The 14,657-nt window shown below is 34.4% G+C and overlaps 1 protein-coding gene across 6 annotated transcripts in view; it reads left to right on the top strand.

Moving 5' to 3' along the window:
• LOC129256700 (cytosolic carboxypeptidase 2-like) overlaps positions 1–14,657 on the top strand; it is a 28,740-nt gene extending 14,083 nt beyond the window's left edge. For 2 of the 6 annotated variants that reach the window (XM_064094852.1, XM_064094857.1), the window contains exons 16-21: positions 3,288–3,689; positions 6,787–6,885; positions 8,138–8,206; positions 9,536–9,695; positions 10,014–10,822; positions 11,369–14,657. In XM_064094852.1, coding sequence (XP_063950922.1) covers positions 3,288–3,689; positions 6,787–6,885; positions 8,138–8,206; positions 9,536–9,695; positions 10,014–10,822; positions 11,369–11,392 — 1,563 coding nt within the window. In that variant the 3' untranslated portion in view covers positions 11,393–14,657. Of the gene's footprint in view, positions 1–41; positions 186–1,811; positions 1,950–3,287; positions 3,690–6,759; positions 6,886–8,137; positions 8,207–9,535; positions 9,696–10,013; positions 10,823–11,368 lie in introns of all 6 variants that reach the window. The other 4 variants (XM_064094864.1, XM_064094870.1, XM_064094848.1 and 1 more) reach the window with 3 other exon arrangements.

Below are 14,657 nucleotides of genomic sequence, written 5' to 3' on the forward strand. Positions count from 1 at the left end.
TTGATATGTAAATTGATCACTGATTTAATGCTGCGAGACAGAGAGGCACATCATCTTTGAAAAGAGCCCTTGCGACAAGAGGAAAGAAGAGACCAGTACCGGTAGAAGATAGGAAAGAAGAGACGAGTGATGGTGTATCGTTGATCGATGCTCCTTATAATCCCTCAGACTCTTGCAGTAGTCAGGTGTGTTTGTTAAATCCATCCCTACATACTTCCCTCAGCATCGGTTGCCATGGTTACTGTGGAGCACATCATCTCTTTCTAGGATCACTTTATTCACCTCTGTTCTTCAGTAAAACCCTTTTGTAGTTTAGTCCTGTTCCACTTTTATAATGTTGATACCAGTGATTGAATACTTGTCCAAGAAGAATATTGAGGAGCCATTGATGGCTTTGAAGGAATCTTATCAGTCACATGGGAGTATTCAGTAAAGTGTCTTGCCAGCCTCGGTGATCAGCTGCCAACTAATTTTCCAAGCTATAAAATATATTGCTTTTGATTGACCAAGAAGATATGTGACAGTTATGATCTCTGATTCTAGAGAAAATTTCCCCTGTAGCTGTATATTTGGCAATTTTAAAACCAGTAACATATTGAATAGCAATGCCATAGCCTTGAGCCATGAAAGGCTTCACAAGTTCACCAAATTCATTAAGTTTATACTGTTTTTTAATATTCCAAGTATCCTCAGCAGTCGTCATTTATGGTATGCTTCTGAAGATATTTTATATTCTACCTTATTTGAAAAGGGCAAGTGTTGATTTTACACCCATAAATTCACTGGTATAAACACAACATTCACAGTTTATGGTTACCAAATATACACTGATCATGTAGATAAGATAGTAGTTTCTAGCTCTCATCCTCACTTGATCACTCCTGTTTGAGACAATGGTAGAATTAGGTGTTTGGCTGTATAAATTAATTAGAAGCACAACACAATACCTCCAATATGTCAATGAGAGAACTCTACACTATCAATTCCTGGATTCTGTGGTGGTTTTGAATAGGTTAAACATACATTCACTCAGACAAGAAAGACTACTCCACCCATCTGCATTATTTTGTGTAATATCTCTCTGCATTGAAACTATCACTAAATTCTGTATAGTTTTTAGTGTGTATTATAGTATTTTCAGATAGAAGTATAAGCTAATATCAGGGGTTGTCTGATTCTAGTGGTAGTTTTTTTTTCTTATTTTTTACATAGGCACTCCCTTAAAGAAGGTCTTTTTAGTTCAATTGGACTAGCTAGGGCTTGTTCTCATTGCAAATGCTTCCTTATAAAGTCTTCCCTTGAATATTTGGAGGAGCCATGGTGTAGTGGTTCTGACTCTCGCCTTGTAAACGGAGGGTCGTGTGTTCGAATACCACCACGGTCTGGTGTCCTTTGGCAAGGTGTTAATCCACACTTTGCCACTCTCGACCCAGGTGCTAAATGAGTACCCGGTAGGATGTGAAAGTCATTGTAGCTTGTCCAGTACTGTGTGTGCCTCACTGGCAACTGACTGGAATACTCCCCAGGGAGTGGAGGATGTGCACACATTGTGCGCGGGAATGACTGATTTAATCCGATGACCGGGGTAATAATATATCTGTAAAGCGCAATAGACACGTCATCCCGATGTATATATTAAGCGCTATATAAAAGCGGATTATTATTATTGATATGAAAAACATACTTAATTGACAATTCCATCAAAAAAGGAATGACATCAGTGTGAACAAGCCCAAACCCACAATTCTCCCCTTCTCTCTCATCCTCTCTTCTCCTCTCGTATCCCTCCTTTTTCCTTCCACCTAATTCAGAGGTTGGTTCGTAGACGTATGTGGAATAATCCCACATTCATTCAGTCGTGGGTATCTGATGCCATTGAGGAGAATGCAGAGAAGACAAATAAACTAGACTCAGTCACTCCTTCTTATAGAGCCATGTCTAGATTACAGGTTTGAAGACAATTTTTCAACTTTAGATTTTGTGAAGCTGCCTTTGTGATGCTGACATTTTTTTTAAATGGTTTGCTCCCATCCTTGCATTGCTGTGATTTTGCAATGTGGTGATACAGTGATCAAGAAAGATTGCGTTGAGATAAATGATTTGCAGTTTTGATCCATATTGAAATTTTAGATTACATCCAAATGGGTCTCATCAGTGCTTTGGTCATTTTGAAAATTCTAAGCTATTCATCAATTTCATGTGACCTACATATTTATGTCTATGCATATTTTAAACTAAATTTTATTATGATGTCAAGATTTAACCATAGAGAAAAGAAGATATTTTCTAAAAAGTTTTGTTAGTGAATTATTACTGTCTTCCAAATTTGATTATTGATAATATTGGTCTTCTGTTTCACCACTTTGTGATATCTCAATCAGCTTAGGGTTGGTTCCTGGATATATTCTTTCTTTCTGATGCTATATGACTTTTCTTTAGGGTGAAAGGAATGCTCTTGTATTTTTCATCTTTTCTTAAATCATACTGTGTTAAACTACAGGGTTCTTTTTGTTCTGATGGCCTTCTTTTGTTCTGATGGCCTTCTTCACTTCGAATATTTGATTTCTTTTCTATTGGCTTTTAATGAGCTGCGCCTTGATAAAAATTTGCCTCTTATTCTGATCTATATTGAACTTTTCATCTCCTGACTGAAACCTGCTTCTGCCCTTGTTATCCTTTCCTCTTTATAATGAAAATTTTACAGAAAGGCAGCAAATGATTCAAAATTTTCACGCTATTTTCACCTTATATCCTTATGCTTTGCATCAAGCTTTTCTTAGAATTTTCCCTTGCAGAGACTTCCCCTTTTCCTTTTTGCTGTGTGTTTTGTTTGCTCTCCATTCTTTTGCACATACTGGAATCGGAAAAAAAAATAATTCACTGAATAAATGGTGTAAGGTATATACAGAAAAATATGAGCTTAAAACGGAATTTAGCTTTATTCAAATTCTGTTCAAGTGTGAGCATTGATGGATGGGTCATGTATTATATCTTTGTCAATTTCATGAGTATTTCTTTACTTTATTGACAAAGGAAATACCATTTGTGGCACAATACACTCTGAATATGAGGTGGTTGGATTATGGATTTATATCTCCTATTGATTTAAGTACATGTGTATACTTGAAATAATTAAGTGACAGTAATGAATGAAAGTTCTTTAAATAAATTCATTTAAAATGAACTTTGGAAACTTGTATTAATCTTTTAAAGATTGCCTTATTCAATATAATGTATTTTCCATTTCCACTATTGCTACCATGGATACTGACCTCTTGTAATGATAGGATGCTAAAAAGCACCTTGCTATAACCTTGAAATCCGAGGATGAATCAAAGTCATCCCACCAACCCCAAGACTGCAATGCTTTCCCCATTGAAGCCAGACAGTATGATCTACTACCAATCCATGACACCAGGGTTCTAGCGAGCGCTACCAATGCAAGACTGAAGGGTCTCTACATGGACACGAGGCCCTTTCATGGTAACTACCATGGCAAGAGTAGATCAGGGTTCACAGGCAAGAAGCTACCTCAACTGTACGGTCGTGAGGGAACATCCACCCTCTATCGTCTCATCAAACCAAAGACAATGGAAGTACCACATAGATTAGGCCAGGAGAGATGTGTGACGGAGCTAGGAGAAGCTAACCAGTATGTGGTGTATGGACCAGAAGAATCAGATGAGAATGTAGAGGATCCTTTTATCATATCTTGACACGTCGAGTGGTGTGGATTTGCACTGAGTGATCTAGCATGGGCTAACAACAATCACTTTCAAGAATTTGTAGTCTTCACATTGGATTCCTTATCACCACATTCCCTTAAGATTTTGAGGGTAGTCTATGGTCTTCAAAGGATTCATAGGCCAGTTCCACCTGAATCGTTCTGTAGCAGTACATATTGTGCAAGATGACATTTCAGGATGATTTTCAAATGTTGAAGTAATCATTACATAACCATTTAAGATTGTTTATCCTTTCTGATACCTGTTGCTACTTATGGGGTTTTTTTTTTTGCATAAGATACATCAAATAGTTTGTTTTGTAGGTTGTCATTTCATTCAAGATTTATAAAGTTTAGTCTTGTTTAGAATGATGAAAACAAAATTATTTGAAAATTACTGTTTTACTTGCTTTTGGCTTTTTTTTTTATAGTTAATGACAAGTTTATAGGAAATTCAGATAATATGTGTTCTGTATCAATTAATAAGATAATGTGTGATTGATCTGTATATTTTTATTAGAAGGTCTACATGACATATTTTAGACTGTTCATTAGAAAATCATTTTGAAACGTCATTCCACATTACTGTGAATCATGCACATGTACAAAAAAAGTGGTTTAATGTTTAGTTAGTTCAAAGTGGTAACCACTGCATGATTATCGATCTGAACTCACATAAGGGGCCTGTTTCATAAAGGACTTACAACTACTGTAACTTTGCCATTATGGCAACTACCATGGTAACAGGGCTCAGCAGCCAATCATAATCAAGGTTTCCATGCTATTTGCCATAATAGCAAGTTACCATAGTTGTATCTCTTTATGAAATGGGCCCCTGATCTTTTTTTTTGCAGACACTATAAAAAAGATCTTGTATGTAGCCACATGCAAAGTGATCCATATTAAATAAATTCATCAGGTACTCAAATATAAATCTATCAACAAAGATTGCTTAGCTGGGAACCAGTCACAATAGTGAGGGTACCCTTATTGGCTTAAAACAGAAATCAGATTATTTCAGGTGGTACTGGCCTTGCAGATTACACAGTCTTAGCACATTCTAGTCACTCAAGTCTATCTTCACTTTAAAGGTTAACAAGACTCATCCTTTTCTATTTCCAAAGTAATAGTTTATTGATAATGATATTGAGTGATGTTTATACTGTAATTTTAGTAGTTGACAAGTGCAGAAATATTAGGGAGGCAAGACAAGTTTTGTCATTGACACATATCTAGTGAATAGATGATTTTGATTGACTACTGCGGATATTAACAGATCTTAACAGACCATTGATTCCATCATGTTTTGTGACATATTGAATATAAAAAGTGGAAATGTAGAACTTTGTCATGAATAGACATGCATCACTGCTGTACGTCTTTCCGATGCACTTAAGTTTGTGTGGAAGTAGAATTGCACAATGAACACTATTTACCAGTACATACATCATACATTCATACATAGTATGCATACGTACATAAATGAGTTTTTTGCACTGTTAAAGATGATATCTTTGAATTGTAATGGAAAATTATAAAGTCCAACACATTATGCACATGCAGTATGATTGCACAAATACTCATCTACATGTATAACATCACTTTATTAAAAAAAAAAACATGACAAAAGTAAAGCTCCATATATACAACATTGGGTTCCAGTTTGAAAGAGCATTGATTTTAACCAGATTGATCACTAATAATACTAATTATTAATTTTTGAAATTGTTTAGATTTATTTATACAGGTTACTAAAATGATAAATTGCTGCTGTTCATAAAAGATAGTTGATTTATTGATCAGTAGGCCTATAGCAAGCAACTTTCTGAAATGCAAACAGATAAAAAGGCAATGAAACGTTTCTTGCAGATTATTCAATGACAGTACTGTAGCTTTATCAAGAACATCAAATTTCTTGCTGCTGTATACAATTTAAACCAATTCACAAGAAGCTTTATCCATAGCTCAATTCTTATGCTCACTTTGATGCACTCAAACTGCAATTTGCAATATGTTGCCTGTTTCAATGTATCTACATACCTACTAATGTGTTATAACTTATATTCAGACTAATGTGTGTGAAACGCTGATATAAATGTGTACTGTATGTGATCCGTTGCAGAAAGATTTGCAATCATATTTTGTTCTAAAAATCCACAGCAACTTGATTTTGCAAAAATCAGAAATGAGTATTTATGATCTTTGATATATTTTGCCATTACGTTTAAACTCGAGCGTAAAAGTATTTCTGCATTTAGCCCTTTTTCTACAAAGCCAGGCAGATTATGGCCAATAAGTTGCAAAACAGATTTTGTTCATGACAATTAACTAAATGAGGAAAAAAATACTATTTAATTTTTGTCAATTTGTGCTTTTTTTCTGGATATGGGGCCTGTTGGAGAAAAAGATTACAATTCCCAAAAAATTAAACTTGTCTTGATTGCGTTTGATTTTTTTATATATAGTTCTGTCTGCAATGGGACACAAGTCACATATAATGCATTATGAAAAAGAATTATATTTTGTATGTATGTTTTTTTCTTTTGCTTCTCTTCATTTGATGCTCATCATACATATATCATTGGTAAGGAATGTATATGAAAGAAAGCAACACTATGTTCATTTGTATTTTTTTCATGTGTGATTGTTATTATAAGGCAGATGATTATGCGTGTTTGACAATTTTCTTTTCAAATGTATTTTTTTTAATGAAAGAAGAAAGTTGTTGTACTTTAGATATTTTTTCCTCTTTGCCAAAGCCTTTATTTATCATACTACATATTTAAGCAAGTGTGTCATTGAAATGAAATTAACTTTTTGGAAAGTGGCTATTGTTCATAAGTGTGCATGATTTAATAATTTGGACCATATGCAAGCGTGGAGGGGATTTGACCAAAAAATAACTGTTCTTCTTTCTTGATTTATTTCCCATTATTATTCTTGTCTAAAGGCAGGCTTTATGTATTTCATGTTTATTTACCTTTTTTTCAATTCTGATTTGTGTTTGTATGATATTTCTCTGCCTTTGCCTACAGACTTTCCGAATTGGTAAATGCACACAGGCCGTCAAGAAATACCCTCCATTTGTTAACCGGTACGCCAAACGTTCTAATCATGGTATCCCAATGTTTTCTCAAGAGAGAATACAAGAAAGAGCTAAGGTAAGTTGGAGCTACTTCTTAAAGAACAGTCATTGGTCTTCTTTGCTTATTTGCTTTTTATCTCATTTGATGTGCATGCGCTTTATAAATCATGTATACTTTTCACTTGAGTAGGGGCCATGTCTCTGTAAGTATTGGTCTCTAATCCAGTGGTTGAAATCAAGTTGATATTTGTCATCTTTGGGTGGGAATGTGCATTAGTTAAAATGAGAGTTTTCTTGGAGCTTCATATGTATGTAGTCTGTCCTGCACTATGTGTTTTTGTATGGATCTTGCAAGGAATATTAATTTTTAATTACATGTTGATGTCAAATGGTGTTGGTAATATAACTTTCTATATAGATAATATAAAAGTATAAGATGAATCAAATCAGCAATGCATAAAATCATGTTAAATCAGTGAAATGGAACAATGTGATAAAGTGGGAAAAAACAAACCAAATGTATGAAGTGCCATTGAAATTAACCCAACCCAACCCCCAATATATATACACTATATACATGTATATATATATTTTTTTTTTAACTGCCGAAGTGATTGATTCAATTTAGAAAAAAAAAATGTTGAATAATAATTGCTCTGAATTATATTGTGGAAACCGACAACTCCTTTTTGATAACTTTGTTTGTACCGTTTCGTCTCTATAATTTCTTCAACAAGCAGCATGAAATATATTTTTATAATATTAAGCAAATAAGTTTGTGTGGATTATTTTCCCAAGTTTTGTTCATCCTATAACATCATCCAATAACTAATGGGATTCCATTTTTTTCTAATTCCTTCTCCAATCCAAAATACTTCACTTGCTGTTTCCCTTGCAACCATTTGATATGAAATTCATATATCACCATTACGATCATATTGTGTGATATTTCCCCTGATACTATGGGAATGCTTTCAAATCTACCACGTGGGTAAATGCTTGAATGGCTCTTACTCCTGCTTCCTTTGCCTTTCATAATCATTCTCCATGAAAATGTTTCATATGGCACCTCATCATCAACCCCCTTGCCCACCGATCCCAACCATAATGTATTACCCCTGATTACTGGTTGATTCCCAATGGTTTCCTGTGGTACTATTCCTATCAATCTCCATCATCTCCACCAATGCCATCAACATACCCACCATCATCATCCATCATCTGCAATGTTCCTGCTGTTTCACCATCATACCATTCCATGCAACCACCTGTGAAACCACCACCTGTTACCACCACTGCTTTACCCCGGTACCACCCATACCCTATAGCTGCGCATGGAAGCAACCAAGTGTGGTGATCAGGACACCGGTGGTGGGGAGGAAAATGCCCTCGATCAGGTATGCTAACATTATTAACTCATAAAATTTCATTTTGGTATGTTAAGTGAAAAGGGTGCCAATGCTGTATAGATATAAACATTATATATTTCAATGCAGACATAATATAGCTCATAATTGCTTTTGTATAGTCAGTTTAGCCATCGTATATCTCAAGCCTTTCACAATCATTCAAATCTCAAAGGACTAGCGAAAAGCATTTATTGGTATTGGTATACATGTACAGTATGTTGATTCCACATCCCCCCTGCTTACATGATTTTTGGATGACACTGATATTTCAAATTCTATCTTCAATTTTTTTAGACCGTATGGAGGTCTGTTTGCTGTTGGTGTCTATTGAATTGCAGTTATGTCATGCAGTTTTTATTTTGAATTAGCTTACAAATTAATGTAAAGATATTACAAATGAAAGTATTGATTGTTGAGTGCACAGTGCTATCTTCTACTATTTTTCATGAATTATTATACTGCCTTATTATATTCTTATGCATTATGATATATCAATATTTGCATGTAGATATTTGCATATGAATATTTGTCATTTACTCCTGAGGAAGACAAAGGATTGTTGAAAATTTGAGGCGTTTAATAAACATTCGACTGGCAAAAGCATTAACTGTTGTTTTTTTTGCATGTAATTAAAATATGCATAACTGGGACCCATTTCATAAAGGACGTACAACTGTTGTAACTTTGCTACTATGGCAACTACTACCATGGTAATAGGCCTCAGCAGCCAATCACAATCAAGATTTTCATGGTAGTTGTCATCATGGCAGCATTACCATAGTAATAACTATTCATGAAATGGGCTCCCATAATTGTGCTTACTTCTTTACAGGCACCTATGAATGCTTCAAAGGTATTCACTTTAATTTGTTACAGACAAGTTCTTCACTGTGTAACATGAACCTTAATTAATGATCATATGGCTGATTTATTATGATCGGTGGCATTGATCATTATGCACAGTCAATTGTACATGTACATAAAAAATATGGTCAATCAGACTCAGTAAGTTTTGTGTTAAGGGCCACTTGGCATATTGTCATTTTAAACAAATGCAAACATAAAACTACAAAAAGCTGTACACCTTGTTATAAGGAATGCCTATAGAATTTCCATTTATTGAATGGTGGATAAAAGAGCACTGTTGATTAAATGCCTTGCTCACGAGCATAGGTGTCGTGGCTGGGGATCGAACACTGGACTTTCATTTCTAGTCAGGCGCCTTAGACCACTCGGTCACAGCACCTACTTTTTTTTTGTTCTTGGTATTTGCCAAGTGCATTGAGAATAAGACAGATCCATACTCTCTTGTCTCAGGTGGCACATGATACCGAATATGCCAAGCTGATCGCTCTGAGTAGAGAGATGCATCGTCAGAGTGAAGAAGTACGTTATAAGCTCATCAACCAACCACAAGAGGGAGCCCTTGAGAAGAGCCTTGCTGGTATGACCATCAGACACTCATATACACACGGCAGTAAGTCATATTAGCTAGACCTAGCTTAGTCAACATAGGAAGGTTATCAACATTTTCAATTGATGACAATGATTGCCATTAATTCAAGTAGTAAAAGGATAATTTAGGAGAAAAGTGTTCCAAAATGACGACTGAAGTTTGATTCTAATATGCTCATATGATGGATTTATTATGATATAAACTGGAATATATGTCTAACAAGTAAAAGTAATGGACTAGCAAGAAAGTTATTGATTATGATTAATATTTTTCAATGTTTCTCTGTAGATGTACACAAACCAGAATTGAATGCAATTATTGATCTGTTTTATTTCCTAGACTCAATGGTGAGGGGACCACCTCCATTCACACTGGACTTTGAACGGTTGGACTCTGATGAGATGGGTGTCTTGAGCACTCTACCTAAGACTCCACCAAGGAAGCTAGACCCAGTCAAGGGGGCTGCAGCCTCACGGAGCAACGGAGGCTTGAGCAGGGCAGGAGCATTGAATGGTATCTCAGGCAGCGATACAGCTAATGGATATGCCATTACAGACGGTCTGCTTGTTGGTCCAGGAATGAGAGATGGTCATGGTGGGGCTATGAAGCAGAGCAGTGGTGATGCCAGTAATCATAGAACAAAAGGTGGTGGTCCGCATCACCCTAAAAGGACTAGTGAGGAGAAAGCAACGGGTGGCGATAACTCAAAACTGATTGTGTTCAGTGGGAAAGACACAAAACAAACCTCGAACTCTTTCAACTCGTCTTCATCAGCATCATGGGCGACCGGTAACAAAGGAAGGACCAAGGATCCTTCAGAGCCCAACTACCACTCAGCCAACGCTGCCCATGACAAGAACAGACATCTCAGGAAGACTTTAGGACGAGAGAGTACCATGGATCTTATCCAAAGACAATATGGTAGATTTCTAACAGGTGTCAATGTTAACTCCCAAGGTGCACCTTCCTCATCAACCTCTAAATACCTTGACAGTATAGCAAAGTCAGTACCTAGTGGGAACTTTCCATCCTCTAAAGAGAAAGGAGCTGGTGTAACTAGATCAGCTAGTTTTGTGAATGAGAAGAGAATAGCTCCACTTACCAAGATGGGTGACCAAGCTGCAATCCTCAAACTAGCTGATGTAAAGGTGAGCTAATCATATTAATTTGAATAAAATGTGTCGATTGAAATGTATAACATAATTTTTTGAATATTTGTTTCTAGCTGATAATATGTTGGTATCAGTAAGATTTTGTTAAATTTTATTGAGAAAATCTTCATTTATACAAAGTAACAATAAAGAATGCTGTTTAAACAGTTTTTAATATGATTTTTAGATAGCAGGGTTTTTACACTGAAAATGCTTTCAAGATTATTTTAAGGGTTCTACGGCCATGAAAAGATTGATTGCTCAAGTTTGGTTGACATGTTAAACAAAGTTATTACCTAAATTTAGACATATAGATATTTGTTTTGATTAAGTGAACAGAATTACTCATACCCCTTGGAATATTTCAGATTTTTTTGCATTTTGTATATTTGAAGTAATTGGAATAATTTCCACTTTGTTTATCATTCTTACTCATGCTGCCCCCTCTCCTCCATTTTGTCTGTCTCCTCTTTGACTCTCACTCTCTCTTTTACTTTACCTCTGTCTATTTTCCTCATTCTCTCAATCTTTTTGTTTTTATAGAAAAAGAGCAATTCATCTTCATGATACATCTATGCAGCCATCAATGAATTCCATGTATTCAAGCAATCACTGATTTCAGACTTCATCCAAGCAGTCACATGCTCAGGAATAAGTTCTTCTATTAACAATGAATGACAAGTTACCTCACTCAAGAGCAAGCATTGATGTCGTCAAGCCAAGATTTGAATGAGTTTATTAGTTCTCTGGAACCTCTTATTGCCAGCAGTACTTCCTTTTGCCTAAGATACCACCTACATGTATGTACACAAACCAAAGATCATCTTCTCCTAGAGTACTCTATCAAGAATAGATGCAGATGTTTGGATAATTGCAGTCTGGAAATAACTATCATGTCCATGAATGTTGCTTGGACCATGATCTCTTCAGAAACCATTCTCATGGCATGTTCATGATCAAGGAAAAGGATGCACAAAATGTCTTTCCAGCAAACTTCAGATCCTCCTTGTCATATTACAATGTATTGAAAGATGCTTTTGGAGTATTTTGTCTTTCTTTTTTTTAAGTGACTTCACTTGGCAAGCACTCAGGAAAAAAACGTTTTCACCAGTTACTGTTCCCCTTTTTGTCTAAAAAGGGACATTGTATATACCTAGATGAAGAATAATGACAGCAGTGGCTTTTCATAGGTGAGATTAATGGAATCAACTACAACTCTTGCCCTGATGTACTTTATTTTACTCCACCATATGTTCTATCAAATCTAAATATTTTATGATTAGAAATTGATTTATTGGTGTTAATAAACACAAGATCAAATATAAACAGTGAGCAATCCATTTTCTCACCCATTCCATATGATATGCTAAAGTATTACCAATGAAGCTAGACCAGGATATCTATTCAATTCTGTTATGCAATATGAGGTATTGATTTTTTATTAGAAATATTTGTTTAAGTGTTTGTTTGTTTTTAAATCTGAAATAAGAGCCTTGACTATCTTTGTACAGCCTTGAATTTTATGAACAAATATGAGAGTATGTTTTGAAAGTATTATATTTGTTGTTAATTATCCCTGCTAGCTGTATATAATGTAAATACTAGATTAGTTGTATATGTTACACAGTGAAGCTGAGCAGTTGTTAAGAAATATGTGTGTCTTGTACAAAATGGAACAAATATGTATTTATTAGTATTTATTCAGAAAACTGAGAACAAAATAAGTACCAAGAAAATCTACTTTTATGATGATTATGCCCTTTTGTTCTTGGTATGTTTTTAGAAGTTTTATACATTTCATTAGAAAGGTTTGAATGGATGCAGATGTACATTCCATCACTACAGGGGTGATGCTACTTCCATTTCTTCTGATCATGGAGCAATAAAAGCTATACAGTATTTCTCATGAACAAACCAACCAGGGTTAATTTCATATTGACCTTGATGGAAAAAAAATGTTTTACAATTAGTACAAAGCTTACTATGTATAATTATTTCCTTGACTCTTACATTGCTGATGTCATGACAGAGAGTAGGCAAAACTCAAAACACATGTATTTTATTGATAACAAACGTTTAGGTCCACTTTGGACCATTCTGAGAAAAATCATGTTTTTTATTCTCACTTATTGCAATATTCTCATGAGAAACTAAATTGTCATGATGTACTACCCTATCATTTCAACAAAAAAATGGGTATAAAAGAAATCTACCTGTCTTCAATTTTTTTCTATATATTTTTTTCAAAAATTATTGTGGACCTAACCCCTATTGCAAGCAAACTGAAATGAATCCAATCTCTTTTGAATGAAAAGGTGATTTTTCTTTGCCACTTTTATTCACATTTTAATGTGAATTTCAAATTTTCTTTGGTATCATCAGAGTGACTAAAAATCTATAGGTTTTGAGACAGAAAACAATAAAATTTATGAAAAATGGATCTAACCCCTTTTGACAAATGAGCTCTTCAAAAGAGTTTGGTTGCAAAAGGGGTTAGATCCACTCCAAGAATTTTTGTTTTATTCTCCCATATTGCAATTCTTATGCGAAACTATGCGAAACAAAATTTTCATGATGCCCTACCATGTGAAATGTAAAATTGGGTATAAAAGAAATCTACCTGTCGTCATATTTTTTTAAATATTCTTTTCCAAAAAATTTCTTTGTGGACCTAACTCCTTTTGCAACCAAACTGAAATGGACCTAAACCCCTTTTGAAAAAAAAGGTGATTTTTCTTTGCCATTTTGTTCACTTTTTATTTGGAAAATTCAACTTTTTTTTGGTATCATCTTAGAGCTTCTAAAAGTCTATACATTGAATCACAAAAATCAAATTACATGAACAATGGATCTAACCCCTTTTGCAACTGAGCTCTTCAAATACAGTATAAGGGTAATATAAAGTTTGTGAAATACCCCATCCTCGACCAAAGTTTTAAAAAGTGTTTGATTATAAGTGATACAAAATTTTCTCTGGAATGTGAACAAAAGTTCTCAGATTTTATTGTATTTTGGTTTAAAGGGGAGTTTAAAATGGTTCAAATTTAATCAATGTTTAACTTTTAATAACTGTTGATCTTTAGCAGATGGTAAGAAATTATGACATCGGGGTGGTATTCTCATATAGTTGTTTTTAAAGTAATAATAGGATTATAGAAAACAAAATGAGGTTCTCAGTAAATGTTTAATTGCACTAGCTCAAACTGAAATACTGAGGCCATATCATGCAGTGGTAGAAAATTTGTGAATGAAATAATCATTGAATTCTATTGATTGCAATGAACACCTTGAAGTTCCTGTTTTCACAAATAGATTGGCAAATTAACTTGGAATGACATTCTCTATCATTTCTATTTATTTTTAAATCAATAGATTTAAAATCTAGAAGTGGAAAGCAAATTCTCATGCTTCTATGTTAAAGAAAAAAAAAGGTGTCATTGACGTATATGCATTTTTATGCAAAATAATTGTTTTGTGCCTATAAAGACATACAGTATTTTAAAATATACAAACAGCATAATCTGTTGAAACATCTTGTGATACATTAGAAATCAGAATGAAGTATAAACTAGGAGTTGAATTTTGCACGTTGCTGCCTGCTTTGTTAATGTAGTAGGCTAAAGAAACTAGTACTTTTTTTTCTACCAACATTGATTGGTATGTTATATTTTTCATGGTCATTTTGGAGATAGATAACAAGTTTCCAAGCTCTGTGCTAAGATTGATGAACAAACTTCCGTACCACATAAATTTGAGAAACAGATATGAGAACTAATGAATATAAAAAATAAGTTGGAAATGTGTTCCAATAAAAGTATGTTTCTAAAATTTA

The sequence above is a fragment of the Lytechinus pictus genome, chromosome 1 (genome assembly GCF_037042905.1).
Source record: "Lytechinus pictus isolate F3 Inbred chromosome 1, Lp3.0, whole genome shotgun sequence".
In the NCBI taxonomy this organism is placed as follows: Eukaryota; Metazoa; Echinodermata; class Echinoidea; order Temnopleuroida; family Toxopneustidae; genus Lytechinus; species Lytechinus pictus.